Source organism: Rutilus rutilus (assembly GCF_951802725.1).
Source record: "Rutilus rutilus genome assembly, chromosome: 24".
Lineage (NCBI taxonomy): Eukaryota > Metazoa > Chordata > Actinopteri > Cypriniformes > Leuciscidae > Rutilus > Rutilus rutilus.
In genome coordinates this window covers 1,878,358-1,898,132 of record NC_140228.1, presented here as the reverse complement: position 1 = coordinate 1,898,132, position 19,775 = coordinate 1,878,358, and the positions used below count along the sequence as shown (strand labels likewise).

At 37.7% G+C, this 19,775-nt stretch overlaps 1 protein-coding gene across 4 annotated transcripts in view; it reads left to right on the top strand.

The window, feature by feature from the left end:
• Positions 1-2,456: 2,456 nt before the first annotated feature.
• Positions 2,457-19,775, top strand: part of LOC311283746 (myosin-7-like) — a 234,498-nt gene continuing 217,179 nt past the window's right edge. Inside the window, exons 1-39 of one of the 4 annotated variants that reach the window (XM_084398412.1) lie at positions 2,457-2,488; positions 2,563-2,595; positions 2,814-3,023; positions 3,103-3,246; positions 3,326-3,482; positions 3,564-3,591; positions 3,693-3,801; positions 4,144-4,236; positions 4,336-4,399; positions 4,489-4,587; positions 4,671-4,774; positions 5,188-5,326; positions 5,422-5,540; positions 5,697-5,846; positions 5,949-6,119; positions 6,206-6,515; positions 6,601-6,680; positions 6,760-6,965; positions 7,803-7,926; positions 8,003-8,139; positions 8,226-8,481; positions 8,570-8,812; positions 8,894-9,070; positions 9,163-9,308; positions 9,777-9,867; positions 9,944-10,333; positions 10,420-10,546; positions 10,633-10,751; positions 10,860-11,056; positions 12,109-12,292; positions 12,412-12,577; positions 12,657-12,781; positions 12,971-13,279; positions 13,372-13,575; positions 13,672-13,968; positions 14,063-14,167; positions 14,273-14,368; positions 14,465-14,602; positions 14,873-14,977. In XM_084398412.1, coding sequence (XP_084254538.1) covers positions 2,826-3,023; positions 3,103-3,246; positions 3,326-3,482; positions 3,564-3,591; positions 3,693-3,801; positions 4,144-4,236; positions 4,336-4,399; positions 4,489-4,587; positions 4,671-4,774; positions 5,188-5,326; positions 5,422-5,540; positions 5,697-5,846; positions 5,949-6,119; positions 6,206-6,515; positions 6,601-6,680; positions 6,760-6,965; positions 7,803-7,926; positions 8,003-8,139; positions 8,226-8,481; positions 8,570-8,812; positions 8,894-9,070; positions 9,163-9,308; positions 9,777-9,867; positions 9,944-10,333; positions 10,420-10,546; positions 10,633-10,751; positions 10,860-11,056; positions 12,109-12,292; positions 12,412-12,577; positions 12,657-12,781; positions 12,971-13,279; positions 13,372-13,575; positions 13,672-13,968; positions 14,063-14,167; positions 14,273-14,368; positions 14,465-14,602; positions 14,873-14,893 — 5,823 coding nt within the window. In that variant the 5' untranslated portion in view covers positions 2,457-2,488; positions 2,563-2,595; positions 2,814-2,825 and the 3' untranslated portion in view covers positions 14,894-14,977. Of the gene's footprint in view, positions 2,489-2,562; positions 2,596-2,813; positions 3,024-3,102; positions 3,247-3,325; positions 3,483-3,563; positions 3,592-3,692; positions 3,802-4,143; positions 4,237-4,335; positions 4,400-4,488; positions 4,588-4,670; positions 4,775-5,187; positions 5,327-5,421; positions 5,541-5,696; positions 5,847-5,948; positions 6,120-6,205; positions 6,516-6,600; positions 6,681-6,759; positions 6,966-7,802; positions 7,927-8,002; positions 8,140-8,225; positions 8,482-8,569; positions 8,813-8,893; positions 9,071-9,162; positions 9,309-9,776; positions 9,868-9,943; positions 10,334-10,419; positions 10,547-10,632; positions 10,752-10,859; positions 11,057-12,108; positions 12,293-12,411; positions 12,578-12,656; positions 12,782-12,970; positions 13,280-13,371; positions 13,576-13,671; positions 13,969-14,062; positions 14,168-14,272; positions 14,369-14,464; positions 14,603-14,872; positions 14,978-19,775 lie in introns of those variants that run through there. The other 3 variants (XM_084398413.1, XM_084398410.1, XM_084398411.1) reach the window with 3 other exon arrangements.

The window sequence follows — 19,775 nt, the reverse complement described above, 5'->3', positions numbered from 1 at the left end:
AGCGTGACCGTGCTAGATTTTGAAAGATTTCTAGATTTCTAGCTAGATTTCATGAGAAATTTTGTTGGACAAGGCAACAGTCGTGATATAATTTTAAGCTCTGCAGCATTGTTTTTATAAACATGAATTCAACATATAAAACAGACATTATACTGCAAAAATATTGTTCTTTTTGTAATTAAGCCAAGAGGTCACACTGTGATGTATCGATCTTCTACTGGTCACACCTCTTCACATGATTGTGAATTCGCAGATCAGAGTTCACCAAACTTGAACTTTGGAAGGCAAAGCTTTTTGCATGAGCTCTGACGATTTGCATGCATATAAATGGAAGTCAAAGAAATGACGCCCCTTTGGTCTGAACAAAAATGATAAATCAGCTGAAAATGCAATTTCACTATCTACACGCTCACGCCGCTTTTCCCCCTCCCCAATCAGTAGAGCTGTTTTGTTCTGGCTTTGGCAAAGCATAAAGGACTTTTTTTTTTTTTTTTTGTAATAGCACCTTGCTACTCTAACAAAACATAGTTCATGTTTAAATCAAGCACTTTCAAGGACCTATGTTTGTTTTCACGTACTTCCCAGTCCTTGAATCCAAGTACTTTCAAGAAGCATGGAAAACCTATTAGTTAAAGTTTTAGTCTTTTTTTTAAAAGTTTTTATTCATTTTTATTTTAATAAATCAAGTTAAACTAAATTAAAATAAGACATGTTGCCTTGACTGGCAACTAGCTGAAATAAAGTTGTTGTTGTTTTTTTAACTTATATTTCAGTTAATGTTCATTTCAAGTAATGAAAATGTTTATTGTTTTAGTTATAGTTAACTATAAGCTTGTTTTTAACCACACTGTTTATCTCAATGAAACTATAAAAAAATATCTGCTGGGGGTCATTCTGTCAAGAAATGTTTCCTTGCCACTGTTGTGTTTAATCAGTGTGCCATTGTTCTTCTTAATGCTTAAGAATTACACCTACTCCAGCTTTTAAATCCAATTTTAGTACCAAAACTAGCTGCATGGTCTGATGAAGAAGACAGGAAGTAGAGACACAATGGATTCCTATTTAACCCAACAGATGCAAGACCACTCTAGTGCACCAAGTGACAAAAGGATGCTCCAATTACAAACTTTATTAGACATAAGGTTGCCCCCATTTCTTCCATTCTTCCTCCTGAGTTTTAATAACAAGGGTAAAAAGACAGCTGAGAATGAGGCTCTGTAAAGGATGAGGGGGCTAGAATAGATTGCCCAAGTGCTAAGACTAAGTAAGGTGCTTGTTGAGAGGGTGCAGAATAACTGAGGGACGAGAGGTCAAGGCAGGCCAGAAACCTCACAAAAGGTCTTGAGTGATGGCTCACACAGCTCAACAACAAATCAACGCTGCAGAGCTGTTTAGAAACAGATCTGGGGCTAAGACGGTTAGTTTGACCTGCTTGCCTTGTTCTATCTGTTAAGAAGGAATAATTATAAGAATTTTCGTGTTAACTGATACACAGAAAAAGTAACACTGCTGTAATGTATTCTAAATATATTAACTTCTATAAACATAAAAATTAGATTTTGTATCTTACAGAATCCTATTCATGCATTTGTTTTGGAAATCTTTGTAAAGCTGGAAACCATTTTTGAAGAAAGATTGGGTTTGAACATGGATGAACATGAATGAAGCTGTTCTTTGAATTACTGCTAATGAACTTGTAAAACACATATGAGGGATATAGCTTTGGGAAGTCAAGAAAGGTCATAGGAACAAACAAGAACAAGCAAGAGTTGCAGCTATCTCTGCATTAGGCGAGAACAAAAGGTCGCAAGTGCAGATATTCATTGTTGCCGTTACAGCTGCCTACTGACAATTTTATTGTTCCATGACAGCCGTCTTGTTCGTGAAGCATTGTTACCTTGTCTTGATCCTTGAGCACAAAGATAAACCTGTGAAATTCCCAGTGCATGCCTGTCTCTCTTTCAGAAAATGACACAGTTTAAGAAAAGCATCATAGTGCATTATTGCTGGAATCTAACTGTCAATTAAGCAATTTTATTAAAAAAGGATTGTGTGAATGTTCAACTATGGTTCAGATACATACAAGAGTCTCTAACTCTATAATGCTTAACGTACATAAAGAAAGAAAAAAACGAAAAAAAAAAAAAAACCGTTGTGAATTTGGCCTATGAAACTAACAATAAAATATGGAAGTGGAAGTGTGCATTTCAGTATAAAAAACTATCTGATATCTTTCAAAAAGGAGATATACATATGGGCCAAAAATAGCATCATTGTGATTTAGATCCTTTCTGATCGTGTTGCATTACCATTTCCACATGCCAAACTACTGTGACTCACAAAGATTTTTTCAGGCACCCAAAAAGAGCTACACACACAAGTGAGCCGGACCATATACAGATGGTCAACGTCACACTCATTGTGCCTCTATATAAAGAGATAAGTTACAGCACAATATTGCAAGCTCACATCATTGTGCCATCTAAAGGTAAGAGCACACATCATTTAGATTAAATTGTTCATGAGGACTTCTCATTAATTATGTTTATTTTTTATTGAAAGGACTTAGACTTTCTTGGGTTTGGATTTCATCTGGTAAGGCATGCTTTTATAAAGGTCAACACAATATGTATAGTATATTGTATGTTATAGTATATGTATGTTTTATGCAATATTTTCTTTTTGAATGCAATAATTTCTGTTGAAAGACCAATAAACAATTAGAAATATTGTATATTTATAAATAATTAAATTGTATCTAATTGTAAACAAGTTTTACAAGTTCTAAGAATTTTGTCATCTATGCCTCACAGTCTGATTGAAAGATGGTGGATGTGATGTCAGAGTTCGGGGCAGCTGCCCCGTTCTTACGAAAGTCAGACAAGGAGCGCCTGGAGGCCCAAACTCGCCCCTTCGACATGAAGAAAGAATGCTTTGTGCCCGACCCTGAGGTTGAGTACGTCAAGGCCTCCGTCACCAGTAGAGACGGTGGCAAAGTCACTGTTGACACTGAATTCGGGAAGGTAAGATCTAATCTCTGCATTGTTGTAGATTGTAGACAGAAGTAGAGAGTGACTGTAAAAACATTTTTGTTATCCACAGACAGTAACTGTGAAGGAGATTGATGTTCACCCCCAGAACCCACCAAAGTTTGATAAAATTGAGGACATGGTGATGTTCACCTTCCTGCACGAGCCCGCTGTGCTGTTTAACCTCAAAGAGCGTTACGCAGCCTGGATGATCTACGTGAGTCGAGTCTTAAAACACTCACACGTTCTCTTTATCTTGCATGAGCAGATCTAAACCTTCTGTGAATATTTTACAGACCTACTCTGGGCTCTTCTGTGTCACTGTGAACCCCTACAAGTTTTTGCCAGTGTACAACCAGGACGTTGTCAATGCCTATAGAGGAAAGAAACGAAATGAGGCCCCTCCACACATCTTCTCCATCTCAGACAATGCCTACCAGTACATGCTGTCAGGTGATGATCTGACTTGTAATTTTTTGTTGATTTCTAATGCAATTTCAAATGCTAAGTTTCTTATGTTTTATTTTCTCACAGACAGAGAAAACCAGTCTGTCCTGATCACGTATGTAATACATTTTATGATGTACCAAAGTACTCCTCCTTTTACCAATATTTTCTATGCTGCATTTTATCAGCCATTTAAATAACTGTTTTTATTTTAAGTGGAGAATCCGGTGCTGGAAAGACTGTGAACACTAAAAAAGTAATACAGTACTTTGCAAGCATTGCAGCAGCATCGACTGGCAAGAAGGATCCATCAATGGAGAAAAAGGTGCTTCATTTCCAAAAAATTGGTTATTATGGATGAATGAACATACCTTCCATATAATATAGCATACAAAAAATAATGACTAAATTAATGGTCTTCGTTTATTAGATATTAAAGCCACAAATTGTCATAATTTGATACTCCCTTACTTGCCATATTGCAATGCATTAACACGTGAACAAATTTTTTTGTTCTTTTCCCAATTCTACAGTGACTTAGGTCCTCTATGGATTATTATTATTATTATTACAAGACTACATAACGTCTGAAAAAATGCATGGCTGTTACCTGAAAAGAAGGTGCATCAACCGTTTTTCAAACCTATTGTTAAAATATGATTCTCAGGGTACTCTGGAGGATCAAATCATCCAGTGTAATCCTGCTCTCGAGGCTTTCGGTAACGCCAAGACCATCAGAAATGACAACTCCTCCAGATTTGTAAGAGGGGTTTACATTGGTGTTATTATTCTATATTGGTTTCCATGATATATTATATGAGCATGTTATGTATTATATCATATATTGTTTTATTTACAGGGTAAATTTATCCGAATCCATTTTGGCCACAGTGGAAAGTTAGCTTCTGCTGACATTGAAACTTGTAAGTACTGCCCAACATCATTCCAACAAATCACAAATTGATTAAATGTGTAACTGTTTTGATATTCATCTATTTATCAATTCATTTAGATCTGCTGGAGAAGTCTCGTGTCACTTTTCAGCTCAAGGCTGAGAGAGACTACCACATCTTCTATCAGATTCTGTCCCAGAGAAGACCAGAACTGCTGGGTAAAATTACCCATCATATCTATTAATATTGCCATCTCTATTTAGAAGAGACTTTTCTGATCTATGTTCCCATTTCTCCTTAGAAATGCTGCTCATCACCAACAACCCCTATGACTACGCTTTCATCTCCCAAGGAGAAACAACAGTGGCATCTATTGATGACGGTGACGAGCTGGTAGCCACTGATGTGGGTGTTTGTTAAAACATAGGCAGTTCACAATACAAGAACAACACTTTTGACAACCCGTATGACTGCGTTTCTGCTGTGGAACACCAATTGATAATGTCTTGACTGGTTTACATACAATAAAAGTATATAATGATCAGGGGCTGTCAATAAGTATGAAAAAGCACCATCAAAGATCCACACAACTTGTTTTTCTGAAGCCATGTGATTGTGTGAGGAAAAGAACCTTTGTTTTTCATTTTGTGTTCCACAGAAGAAATTAAGTCATACAGGTATAGAATGACTTGAAAGAGAATAACTGATTCTCTTGGCCAGTCTATTCTTTAAAAAGAAAGACTTCTAATGTACTTGCCAAAAAGAAGAATATGAAACATTTGCCATAAAATTTTACATGCTCTGTACATTTGCTGTAGGAAGCGTTCGATGTGTTGGGCTTCACCCAAGAAGAGCAGAACAGCATCTACAAGCTGACTGGTTCCGTCATGCACTTTGGCAACATGAAGTTCAAACAGAAGCAAAGAGAGGAACAGGCTGAGGCTGATGGGACTGAGGGTCAGTATAACTTGGAATCTCAGCTTCATAAAGGAAAAAAGTCTAAGACATGTTGTATATATATTCTTAGCTCTGTAATCTTATTTAACATGTAGATGCTGACAAAATATCATATCTGATGGGCCTAAATTCAGCTGACTTGATCAAGGGTTTGTGCCACCCAAGAGTCAAAGTAGGAAATGAGTGGGTCACCAAGGGACAGAGTGTCCAGCAGGTAATGAATGAAAATAATAATCTAATGAGTTTTCAGCATCATAGGTTCACTTTCGAAGACATACAAACAAAATGTTTAATGTTTAATGTATCTGAAAAATCGCTTTCTAGTTTGCAATGTGTCAAATTCTGCAAAATTCAATAATTTCTTTATTAGGTGTACTACTCTATTGGTGCTCTGGCAAAGTCAGTGTACGAGAAAATGTTCCTATGGATGGTTGTGAGAATCAACCAATCCCTAGCCACCAAACAGCCTCGCCAGTACTTCATTGGTGTGCTGGACATTGCTGGATTTGAGATCTTTGATGTAAGCTGAAATCAACTTATTATTTTTTTTATTCAAGAACAAATTCAACAAAAAGGGCAACCTGTTTGACCATTGTGATTAAATAATATATTCCACCTGCAGTCCAACACCTTTGAGCAGCTGTGCATCAACTTCACTAATGAGAAGTTGCAACAGTTCTTCAACCACCACATGTTTGTGCTGGAGCAAGAGGAATACAAGAAGGAGGGCATTGATTGGGTGTTTATTGACTTCGGCATGGACTTGGCAGCATGTATTGAGCTTATTGAAAAGGTGGGTGAATACTATGTTGGTTATTATACTGTGAGGATAAAAATCATATTTTTCAGTCTTAACTCTTGTTAACTCTGTCATTGTAGCCCATGGGTATCATGTCCATCCTTGAAGAGGAGTGCATGTTCCCCAAAGCCAGTGATGCAACATTTAAAGCTAAGCTTTATGACAACCATATGGGGAAAAATCCAAACTTCCAGAAGCCTAGGATAATCAAAGGTAGACCAGAGGCCCATTTTGGCCTCGTTCACTATGCTGGCACTGTGGACTACAACATTTCAAACTGGCTGGTGAAGAACAAGGACCCTCTCAATGAGACGGTTGTAGGGTTTTTCCAGAAGTCAACTCTTAAGTTGTTGCCTGTTCTGTTCGCTAATTTCGCTACTGATGACTCAGGTAAGCACACACTGACTTGTGATATGAAAATATAATAAGCACTATTTTTACTGTTTAATAGTAACAAAAATAATTTATTTCACAGCAGCGGATTCTGGAGGAAAGGCTGCCAAAGGTAGCAAAAAGAAGGGTTCTTCCTTCCAGACGGTGTCAGCCCTTCATAGGGTAAGGAATATTATAACACTATATTGTCTCACAAGGTTTTATTGCAAATTAATCTAAATCCTCTGTGATCTACCAACAGGAGAACTTGAACAAGCTGATGACCAACTTGAGGTCAACTCACCCTCACTTTGTGCGCTGCCTCATCCCCAATGAGAGCAAGACTCCTGGGGCAATGGAGAATCCTCTGGTCATGCACCAGCTGCGCTGTAATGGTGTGCTGGAGGGCATCAGGATCTGCAGAAAGGGATTCCCCAACAGGATCCTGTATGGAGATTTCAAACAACGGTTAGTATGAAGGCAAGGCAAGGCAAGGCAAGTTTATTTATATAGGACATTTCATACACAATGGTAATTCAAAGTGCTTTACATAGAAAAGGAATTAAAATAATCAGAAAATATCATGCCTGAATCACTAAATTTGGGGCTCCCCTGTCTAAATGGAAGAGTCAGAGATCTTCGGTTCGCGAGACACACTAATAGCAACTCCCTGCTTCCTAGTGACCCTCCTACCCATCAGTAGGGTGGAGTATTCTAACACCTTCTGCCTCTGATGGGTTCCAGTGTACCTCCGACCCCTTAATGGAGTGGAGTTATCACCAACCGTCTGCTTTCGGTAATACACCAGCCTGCATCCAAGAACCTGGTCTCCCACACTCACGTCTGAGTGTGTGCGTAAACTGACTGTCTCTCTTCCCAATTTTCTCAACACTTCAAACCAGACAGCCCTAACCAAAAATAAAAATCTTAACCAAAAATAAAAACAAGGATAATTTAAAGTTTACAGTTATAAAAAAGAATTACAAGAATAAAAAGATGATACATAGATAACAATAAATGCAATCAGTCGGACGGACAGTGGCACAGTGCTTATTCAGTAAATGCAGAGCTAAATAGATGTGTTTTGAGTCCAGATTTGAATGTGACTACTGTTGGAACACATCTGATCTCTTCTGGAAGCTGGTATGAAACAAAATGGCTTTAATGCCTTACAAAATAGCATTATGTATACATTTTATTGCATTCAAGTTATTGCAAGTTTCAACACTCTGTTTGCACAATTAAGTATTTGCTAAAAATAAATACATATAAAACAATAGGTCATGTGTGTTGATTTTTGTGTAGATACCGTATCCTAAATCCTGCTGCTATCCCTGAGGGACAGTTTATTGATAACAAGAAGGGTGCAGAAAAACTTCTGGGCTCTCTGGACATAGATCACGAACAGTACAAGTTAGGACATACTAAGGTATTTTTATATTAACTTTTTCCAAGGCCACTTTTCCACTGTCATCCTTTTTGACACAAAATTCTTTACTATTCAGGTATTTTTTAAGGCTGGTCTTCTGGGTGGTCTTGAAGAAATGCGAGATGACCGCCTTGCACTTATTATAACTGGAATTCAGTCCATGTCTCGTGGTTTTCTATCAAGAGATGAGTTCCAGAAAATTGTGGAAAGAAGGTTAGATTTTAGCTCTTCAATCTTTAACATATTCTTCAAGTTACATTTAAAATGCAAGACTGAACAATCTTATTTAATTTCTACAGAGATGCTCTGTTGGTGATCCAGTGGAACGTACGTGCTTTCATGGGTGTCAAGAATTGGCCCTGGATGAAGCTCTACTTCAAGATCAAGCCTCTGCTGAAAAGTGCAGAGTCAGAGAAAGAAATGGCCAACATGAAGGAGGAATTCCTGAAGTTGAAGGAGGCTTATGCCAAATCTGAAGCCCGCAGAAAGGAGCTTGAGGAAAAGATGGTTTCTCTTCTCCAAGAGAAGAACGACCTGCAGCTTTTAGCACAGTCTGTAAGTTCACATGGGACTACAACTCTGCACTTTTCACATTTCAAGTAAGTCAAAAAACAAAACAAGTTTTACATTTTTTTGTTGATAGGAGCAAGATAATCTTGCAGATGCTGAGGAGAGATGTGAGGGTCTGATCAAGAGCAAGATCCAGTTTGAGGCCAAAGTCAAAGAAATGACTGAGAGACTGGAGGATGAAGATGAAATGAATGCTGAGCTGACCGCAAAGAAACGAAAGCTGGAGGATGAATGCTCTGAACTCAAGAAGGACATTGATGATCTTGAGCTCACTCTGGCCAAAGTAGAGAAAGAGAAACATGCCACTGAGAACAAGGTCAGTTTTCAACACTAAACCTGTTATTGACGCTAGAATGGTGTGTTAAGAGTCCCTTGATACAACGACACATTTATACAGGTTAAAAACCTGACAGAAGAGATGGCAGCTTTGGATGAGATCATCGCTAAGCTGACCAAGGAGAAGAAAGCTCTTCAGGAGGCCCATCAGCAAACGCTGGATGACCTCCAGAGTGAGGAAGACAAAGTCAACACACTCACCAAAGCCAAAACCAAACTGGAGCAACAAGTGGATGATGTAAGAGTCATAAAAAATAACACTAGAATTAAAATGAGAAGCTTTCTTTAAAAAAGGCATAATTATTTTTATATTCTTTGGATGAAATTTAGCTTGAAGGTTCTCTGGAACAAGAAAAGAAAATTCGCATGGATCTTGAGAGAGCTAAAAGAAAGCTTGAGGGTGACTTGAAGTTGACTCAAGAGAATGTGATGGATTTGGAAAATGATAAGCAACAGGCGGAAGAGCGGCTAAAGAAGTAATATATTTTATATTTAAAAAATAAATAAAATTTTAATATTAAAAGATATTTGGTAACACTTTACGATAAGGTTCCATTTGACTTTAGTTAACTACACAATTTAACAAACTAATAATGAAAAATATTTCTAAGCATTTATTAATCTTAGTTTATGTAAATTTAAACATGTAGTAACATAATTAAAATAAATTTTTATATTGTTATTACTGTTAATTCTATTAAATGGGCCTGAGCTAATAACAAACCAACAATGACAAGTTTATGTTTGATTAATAATTATTATAATAATTATTGTTAACAAAGTTTAATAAATACTGTAACAAATGTATTATTGTTCATTGTTAGTTAATGTTGTTCAATTCATTATCTAACGTTAACTAATGGAATCCTATTGTAAAGTGTTACCTGATATTTTAATTCGATTATGCATGTAATCATTCATGTGTCATCCTGTTTACTTGGCAGAAAAGACTTTGAAATAAGCCAGCTCAATAGCAAGATTGAAGATGGACAAGCTTTGGAGTCCCAACTCCAGAAAAAACTGAAAGAGTTGCAGGTAAACTTTATATGTCTTAATAAGATAGATTAGTTAGGAATTTTAATCTTAATTTGGAATTTATGCACATTACCAGGCCAGAATTGAAGAGCTTGAGGAAGAGCTGGAGGCTGAGAGAGCAGCTCGTGCTAAAGTTGAGAAACAGAGAGCTGATCTGTCCAGAGAACTCGAGGACATCAGTGAGAGGTTGGAGGAGGCTGGTGGAGCCACTGCTGCCCAGATTGAGATGAACAAGAAACGTGAAGCTGAGTTCCAGAAACTACGCAGAGACCTTGAAGAGTCCACTCTGCAACATGAGTCCACTGCTGCTTCATTGAGGAAGAAACAAGCAGACAGTGTGGCTGATCTGGGAGAGCAGATTGACAACCTCCAGAGAGTGAAGCAGAAGCTGGAGAAAGAGAAGAGTGAACTCAGACTGGAACTGGACGATGTGGTCTCCAACATGGAGCAGCTTGCAAAGGCAAAGGTGAGCGAGAGAAATGATGGTGAGTCTATAATGTATGTGTTGTCAGTCAAAGAAAGCAATCAACTACGATATAATTTATCCCCAAGGCAAACCTGGAGAAAATGTGCAGAACTCTGGAAGACCAGATGAGTGAGTACAGAACCAAGGCTGAGGAAGGTCAGCGCACTATCAATGATTTCACCATGCAAAAAGCCAAGCTGCAAACTGAAAATGGTAAGAACACTAAATATTGTTACGTTCCCAACTGTACCATAATGATAGTTGGAAAAAAGTCAATATTATTTTATATTATATTTTAGGTGAACTTGCCAGACAGTTTGAGGAGAAAGACTCCCTGGTGACTCAGTTAACCAGAGGCAAACAATCCAACACTCAGCAAATTGAAGACCTCAAGAGACAGCTCGAAGAAGAAATCAAGGTTTTCAAAATCCCCTTCAATGTCTAAAATGTTTGCTAAAGACATACAAATTCACTATTGTAATAAACAACTGCCCGCAAATATTTGTTTGTTTTTGTTTGTCTTCAGGCTAAGAATGCCCTGGCCCATGCAGTTCAGTCTGCTCGTCATGATGCTGATCTGCTGAGGGAGCAATATGAAGAGGAGCAAGAAGCCAAGGCTGAGCTGCAGCGTGGTATGTCCAAGGCAAACTCTGAAGTGGCTCAGTGGAGAACCAAGTATGAAACTGATGCCATCCAGAGGACTGAGGAGCTAGAGGAAGCAAAGTAAGAAACAAACAACATTTAAAAGTTTTGTCTTTAGTAGGGGTTGCACGACTACTGATTTCTGCTAGTCGATTTCTTATCAAAACAATACTCGAGTTACTCGACTACTCGTGGTTCATGCTACTGTAAATTAAAAGACATGAAATAGTTCTCATCAATAAATGTTTATTAATTCATAGCCTAATGCAACAATTACATAAGTAAACTCTCAAAACATAATTATGACATTACATATTTTAATTTTCATGTAACAGAGTAAAGCCAAATAAATAACCGTTTTTGCCTTTCATTTCAAACGCAATGTCCGCTTTTAGGGGCTGTTCACATATCACGTCTTTTGCGCGCTCAAGTTTGTTATTTCAAATGTAGGTGTGCGGCAAGCACGCGCGGTGCGCTCGTTTTTCCAGGCGCGCCTATGCCATGGCGAGATGAAAACATCTCAACTTTTCAGAACTGCAGGTCATGAGACAAAAACCAACCGATAAGCTTGCATTTCCGTAACAATATCGAAAGCTCGGCCGAACAGCTAATCATAGCTGTACAGGGCGGGTTTTTATTTCTCATCTCCAGAAATATATCTAGTAGTAAAGCTAATGCAAGGGCTAGAAATCATTAATCCTTTGCTGATACTTCCTTGTCATCATGAAGAGCGCAGTTCATGGTTGCATAGCAAAGACAGACGTCATGGGAGCGCAAGCACTAGACGTGATATGTGAACGGCCCCTTACAGAGTTGGCAAATTACAATATTTTTGTCAACCTCAATGAAATACTTACACACATCTGATGTGTGGTGTCTGTTGGTGATGTTCGCCATTTTTAATTCATTTATGGTTAATGGGCGCTCGAGTAGTCGATTGTTTCCGACGCCGACTAGTGGTTGAAGTAGTCGATCTCTCGACTACTCGACTAGTCTGTGCAAGCCCTAGTCTTTAGTAATCAGACACTTTTCTAAATGTTCTGCTATAGTTTGTGGCCTATAAACACATTTAAATACAGTTTAATGAATGATGCTTCTGATGTGTACTATATTTTGTATTTTGATTATTACAGGAAGAAACTGACTCAGCGTCTGCAAGATGCAGAAGAAGCTGTGGAAGCTGTTAATGCTAAATGCTCCTCTTTGGAGAAGACCAAGCACAGGCTGCAGAATGAGATTGAAGATCTCATGGTGGATGTGGAGAGATCCAATGCTGCTGCTGCTGCTCTGGACAAGAAGCAAAGAAACTTTGATAAAGTAAGGAGAGAAAGTACATTTTGTCATTAGCTGGAAAAATTAGCCGTATATTTACAAAACAAAATAACAGCAAACTGCACTGCTCTCATTGACCATTTGGCCTTGTAAAATTTAACCAGGTCCTGGCTGAGTGGAAGCAGAAGTATGAGGAGACCCAAACTGAACTGGAAAGTGCCCAAAAGGAAGCTAGATCTCTGAGCACTGAACTCTTTAAATTGAAAAACTCATACGAGGAGTCATTGGACCACCTGGAGAGCATGAAGAGGGAGAACAAGAATCTCCAAGGTAAGAGTGGTTTTCACAATTCAAACCATTACTTTAATTGCTTGTATTTGTGAGCTTATATGTTATTTCTATTGCACAGAGGAAATTTCTGACCTCACTGAGCAACTTGGTGAGAGTGGGAAGAATATTCATGAGCTGGAGAAACTACGAAAACAACTGGAGCAGGAGAAACAAGAGATACAAACTGCTCTTGAAGAGGCTGAGGTAAAAGAACAACCATTTTCCCCAAAGTTCTTATTCACTTGACAACTCTTTGATTTAAATCAAGCTGTTGTTTAAAGCAATTGATCATTCCAGATTATTTTAAGGGAGGTCACTTCCCACCCCACAACACAGGGCTAAACAAAAACTTTAAATCTCAATTATAACAAACACCCATTTTACTCTTCATAGGGTTCCCTTGAACATGAGGAAGGCAAGATACTTAGAGCTCAGCTGGAGTTCAATCAGGTCAAAGCTGATATTGAACGTAAGCTGACAGAGAAAGATGAAGAGATGGAGCAGACCAAGAGGAACCAGCAGAGAGTGGTGGATACCCTGCAAAGCTCACTGGAATCAGAGTCTCGTAGCAGAAATGAAGCTCTCAGGCTGAAGAAGAAGATGGAGGGAGACCTCAATGAGATGGAGATTCAGCTCAGCCAGGCTAACAGACAGGCATCAGAAGCCCAGAAGCAACTCAAGGGTCTTCATGGACATATCAAAGTATGACGAACCTTCAAATCAAGATTCTATGATGCTTAGGTGAAATGCAACATAGTTCTTCAGTCTTATTACTTGTAATTTGTACTTTACAGGATGCCCAACTGCAACTAGATGATGCTCTTCGTGGCAATGATGATCTCAAAGAGAACTTCGCCATTGTGGAGAGACGCAACAATCTGCTGCAGGCTGAACTGGATGAGCTGAGATCCATGGTGGAACAAACTGACAGAGTAAGGAAACTGGCTGAGCAGGAACTGCTGGATGTCAGTGAGAGAGTTCAGCTCCTGCATTCTCAGGTATGACACATCTGTACTAATACTATGCAAAATAAAGCCTCTTAGTACACAATATAATCAAAAGACTATATGAATGTCAACATTTTTTATGTTCAGAACACCAGCCTGCTGAATCAGAAGAAGAAGCTGGAGGGAGATAATACTCAGCTTCAGACTGAGGTTGAGGAGGCAGTGCAGGAGTGCAGGAATGCTGAGGAAAAAGCCAAGAAGGCCATCACTGATGCTGCCATGATGGCAGAGGAGCTGAAGAAGGAGCAGGACACCAGTGCTCATCTGGAGCGCATGAAGAAGAACATGGAGCAGACCATCAAGGACCTGCAGCACCGTCTGGATGAGGCTGAGCAGATCGCCATGAAGGGAGGCAAGAAGCAGGTCCAAAAACTGGAAGTCAGAGTAAGTATTTAGAAACAAGTATACAGTGTTTTCTGTAAAAATGCTTATTCTAAGATTTGAAAATTTTATACTAAAATTATTGCACATCTGTTAGGTGAGAGAGCTGGAAAGTGAGGTGGAGATAGAACAGAGAAAGGCCAGTGACTCGGTCAAGGGGATTCGTAAATATGAGAGACGCATCAAGGAGCTCACCTACCAGGTAGGAAAAATGTTGCCTACTAAAGTTGCCTTCATACATAAAGTGCTGTCTTACAGTATTTAAATGTATATTGCATATACTAAAAACATTTTTTGCTGTGCATAGACTGAGGAAGACCGAAAGAATCTGGCTCGCCTGCAGGATCTGGTGGACAAACTCCAGCTGAAGGTCAAATCCTACAAGAGAGCTTCTGAGGTTGCGGTGAGTATTTTCCCCCACTGATGCCATCATATTATACGACTTCTGTTGCAATTGCATCTTTTGATTTTCACAAATGCTGTTGTGTGTAATCTTTAGGAAGAACAATCCAATTCCAATCTGGGCAAGTTCCGTAAGATACAGCATGAGCTGGATGAGGCAGAGGAGAGGGCTGATATTGCTGAATCTCAGGTCAACAAGCTGAGAGCCAAGACTCGTGATACAGGATCCAATAAAGTAAGAGTAGGCACTTAAAAGAAGTGATTTTGGTCACTCACAAAAAAAACTCAAGTAAATAGTCACAGTAGATCGGCACTTTTTAGTGACTTTAGGATATGAATAGCAAGTAGTTTCAACAACTGCACTTAATGAAATGCATTTTGATATTTAACAAGTGTGGCTATTGAAGAAATAAAAATACCATAAATATTGATTAGCGGTGTAGAGTTTAATTTTGAACTGGATCAGCTTACGTTTAACAATTATTTCTTTTTTTCTTCCTATCAGAAGGGGGCTGATGAAGAGTGAAAATATAAGATGGATCTCTCTAAACATTGATTGCTGTGACAATCTCTTCTGTAGTTCTGTAGAATAAACCAAACATGAAAATGAATACCTCATCCTCTTTTGTCTTTTTTTTTAACAATGTAGACATTGCAATATCCCAACGTGATCCTGAACACAACAGTAAATCAGTTGCCTGAATGTACTCTATGTGCCACAGACTAGTCTAGTGTAAGATCTAATTCAAACTAAACTCTAAATGTTCTTAAATTGTCATTTGAAGTAGGGTCAACCATACAAAGAAACAAGGTGTTTATACTGTATACTGTAAAGAATAATTTTTCTCCCCTCAATTTTGTCACTAACGAAACAATAATAAATAATTTAATGAGAAGGCTTATATTAACCTAGATCTATATATTTCTAATATATTTTTTGCTATTTTATTAAAAAGTTTTCACAGGTAAATCAACAACAAATAAAATTTTAACAATATTTCAAGTGTAATCTTTCTTTGTAAAAGGCATAAAGTTTATCATACTGATTTCAAAGTTAAGGATTCATTTGTTTGAATATACATTGGCGATACGTCCGCGATTTTAATGCGATATGGCTCAGCTTGTCAGTTAACTACGGCTCTTTGTAGTAAATGCCGCTCCATCTGAAAGCAGGTGATGGCGATTTACTACTAATCAAGGAACCGGCTTTACTGACGAGATGCGCATAACAATCTCACAATTTAAATCGCCCAGCCCTAGTCCTAAGACGACGTAAAGTGCATTAATCTGATTAAACTTGAAACATTTTATCAAGCTGATGTGGGCGTTGACAGGTTGACATGGCTAGCAGGGTTCCAGACTGCGACCAAAATGGTTGCATATGCGACTATTTTTTGAGAATGTTTGAGTTAAAATTTTATGTGGTCGCATTTGTGCGAGTGCATGGTCATGTAGCCTACTAAGTTAAATTCACGCATGATTTTCCTGCATTGAACTTGTTTTAGCGCCCGCCAAAGTGAATTTTTGTCCCGCCAAAGTCTTATTTGATCGGTGAGTAATGTAGATGAACTGCTCCGCTTGTGACAGGGCGCATGTTTAAGTGAAAGAACGAGCAGAGAGAGAGAGAGAGAGAGAGCCGGTCGCGCGCGCGCACTCTCTCTCTTCGGAGCCAGGCGAAAGTGTAAACAAGACTTCACCGTCTCCAAACTAAGCGCTGTCTTGCTCTCTCTCCCTCGCACATATTAATCAAAATAAATCAACACGGTGGTAAAAGGTCGGAAGTTTCATGTGGAGCATTCGGAGATTTTTTTTTTTTCTGAATTACCGCTGGGTGTGAATTGTGCTAAATAAGTTGCCTTATCTTCTCTGAAAAGCGTTCCGGACATTCAGCTGACATAAAAATCACACTTTAAATAAACGAAAAAAACTATCCAGTGATGAAATGTTTTCTGTGTTGACAGAAATCTTGGATGTCTATGTCCTAACTGCTGGGATAATCACACAACGCACATGACACGTCCAATTCGCAAACTAATGACTCCTTTGAACAGTGAACTCAGGAGACGTCTGAATCGGTGTATAACTAATCAGTAACACTTTACAATAAGGTTCTATTTATTACATAAATTACATAAAAAGTAGGCTACAGTTTGCTTACTCAAGCTTAAGCTTTAAAATAAATAAAACCACTTGTTTTTTTGAAAAGCATATGACTACATTTTTCCACACAGTGCTATCAAGAATCGATAAGAGAATCGATAAGAGAATCGTTAAGGAATCGGATCAATAAGCAGAATCGTCAGTGGCATTGATATTGATCAAATCTTATCAATTCCCATCCCTATGTGAAGACAGTAAAATTATAATCAAACATTAAAGAACATACATGTTTTTTTTAATCGTTTTTTTGAGAGTTAAAAGATTAAAACATTTTGCTAACATGAGGTCTTGTGTCACTGTCAGTCTTTTTACATCAGAGCAAAACTAGGGTAAGCAGATTAAGACCACTATTCATCAGCATGCATTGATTAATCCCATGGCATGTAGCAAAAAAAAAAAAAAGTGCGACCAAATCATATGCTGGTGCGACCAACTGAGAAAGTTGGTAGCACCAGTGCAACCAGTGGAAAAGTTAGTCTGGAGCCCTGTCTAGGGGTGGAACGGATCGAAGTTGATCTGCGGTTCGGCACGCATGTGATTCTTGGATTAACTGCTAAATTTAACCATCATAGAGTGAAAGTTTATAATTTGGACGTGTTTTTTCTAGCCAATTTACACATTTAAACAATTTTAAACGCAGAGGAGGTGAAAATCGGGACTCACGTGTTATCTGTGTGCACAGACACACACACCCGAAGTGCTTGCAGAGAGAGAGAGAGAGAGAGAGAGAGAGAGAGAGAGAGAGAGGCGCATTTCAAACAGCGCTCAAACACCGAATTTATTCTTCTTTTGCGTTTCCTTGCACTTGAACGGACACATAAACAAAATGATGTCTAAATACCCGTCTCTGCAAGTATTCTCTCGTTTATGTCATGAGTGAACAGTTAAGATAGAAACGGATGTTTGTCTGTTTTTTTTGGTCCGTGCAGTCGGTCTTAAAGTGACAGCACACACTTAATATTCCTAGTATTGTCTGTGTCATTAATATTAATAAAACAACAAAATACAGCTTTAACACCCTGGGGTCGGCAATCACGCCGGCGTGATCGGCTCGCTTTTTTTCTTATCAGTGCAAAAGAGACTCAAAATACTCCGTCGATTTTGATCTTACATACTTGTGTTATACATCATTCGATCCTGTTAAGTTTCTATTATATTTGTGAATACTCACAATAAAAACAAAGTGTTGTGCTTTTTGCCAAATAAAGAAAAATAAACATGATGCGAGTTCTGCCTTCTCTCTGTCAGTGAAGTCCAATCTGAAACACGTCCGAAAATTAACTATAACTCAGCGAATACTCAGTCAAACAGGCATACAGACACACAGGCATGAAGCTTGAATTCTCTTATTTTAAATGAAGTTATTTATATAAAAAACAAATATTCTCAGTTTATGTAATCTGTTTGAAAAGAGAGAGATGTCAGCTGTTCTCATCTCAGCTCATTAAGTTTTAATGTGACCCCGCCCACGAAGAGTGCGCGCTATTCAAACGCAAATGATCTGAGGCAATCCAAACAAACCTGTGAACGCCCACATCAGCTAGATAAAACACACCGCGAGTTTTATCAGACTCATGCACTTTATGTCGTCTTGCTTTGCTGTGAGGAATAATCCTTAGGAATAATTTAGTTTCACATCAAGGAACAACGGATCCAGCTATTCAGGGGACTGTAGTAAGTTTTTTATTCTTTGTTCTAATTGCAATAATACAGACAGTACCGATTATTATAATATTATAATAATATTAATATTATAAAATTATAAATAATTAAAAAATTTCCAGGAAGAGTTTGTTAGGATGAACATCAGTGGATTGACAATGGCACAACACATTCATTTCTTTAAGCCCAGCAGTAAATAAGTATGAAGTGGATATGAATTGAAAGGTGGGGGGGTGGGCTGTAACAGGGGTGAGGAGACCTGGTCAAAACCCATTTCCATTAAGTGAGAAATCTGTCTAATACCGACAATAGTGTCGGTAAACTGCAAAAGGACTATTTAAATATGAATCGAGTGTCTGTGTGTGAATGAATGAACGGCACAGATGTTTACTACAGCTGTAAACTGTAAAAAAAATTTTTTACATGAACACATCTACTAGTTGAGCTTTTACCAAACTATATTGCTATACTGAGATGAGTAAAAATCGACTGAAATATGTTGAAATAAAATGTCTTTGTATAAGCAACGTATTAAACTGCAAATTAACATTTATATGCAAATATTTCTGCTCATATGTTAAATATACAGTATGTGATGTTGTGTTAAAAATAGGAATATTGAATTATCAACTAAGATGTTATTATAGTGTTTGTTCCGATATTCAAACTAATGAGTCCTTAACTTTGAAATACGTATGCTAAAATCGATGTATACTTTTAAAAAATAAAGATTACACTTGAAATATTGTTAAAATTTTAATTGTTGTTGATTTATATGTGAAAACTGTTTAATAAAATAGCAAAACATATTTACAAGGTAGATGTAAGCAACATCTTAATAGGTCAATATAAACCTTCTCATTAAATTATTTATTATAGTTGTTTATTAGTGTCACATTTGGGGAGAGGATATATTCCAAAACATTCTGAAAATACAGTATGAGAATTAACTGCATAGTTACTAGAAATGTTTACCATGGATATTATGCAATTTGCATGCATACAAAATAAGCCCTCACATTCTTTACTTGTGGTACACCTGAATGAAAGGCTCATAACCAACAACATGTTTATTAGATCCAATACCCACTAAACTACTGAAAGAAGTGTTACCTGTAGTGGAAGAGCCTCTTCTCAATATTATTAACTCGTCTTTATCTTTAGGTCATGTTCCAAGAATATTCAAGTTGGCAGTTATAAAACCTCTCATTAAGAAACCACAATTAGATCACAGTGTTTCCTTTAGGATTTTTTTTAGCAGTGGGGGCAGGTCTGTCCGGACAACCACCACCGGTTGTTTGGACGGAAGAAGGATTTTATTTTACAAAGCTATGAAATCCAGAGGTAAAATCACAGCTTTTTTTTTTTTTTTTTTTTTAAGTGTTACACTTAAAAAAAAAAAAAAAAAAAAAAAAAAAGCTGTGATTTTACCTCTGGATTTCATAGCTTTGTAAGATAAAATCCTTCTTTAATAGATTATTTTGGTATATAATCATATCAATATAAAAAAGCAGGGAGAAAAAGTAGCATTAAAAAGTTTATTTTAACTAATAGTCATATTTTCTACCATCTACAATTGAATACCA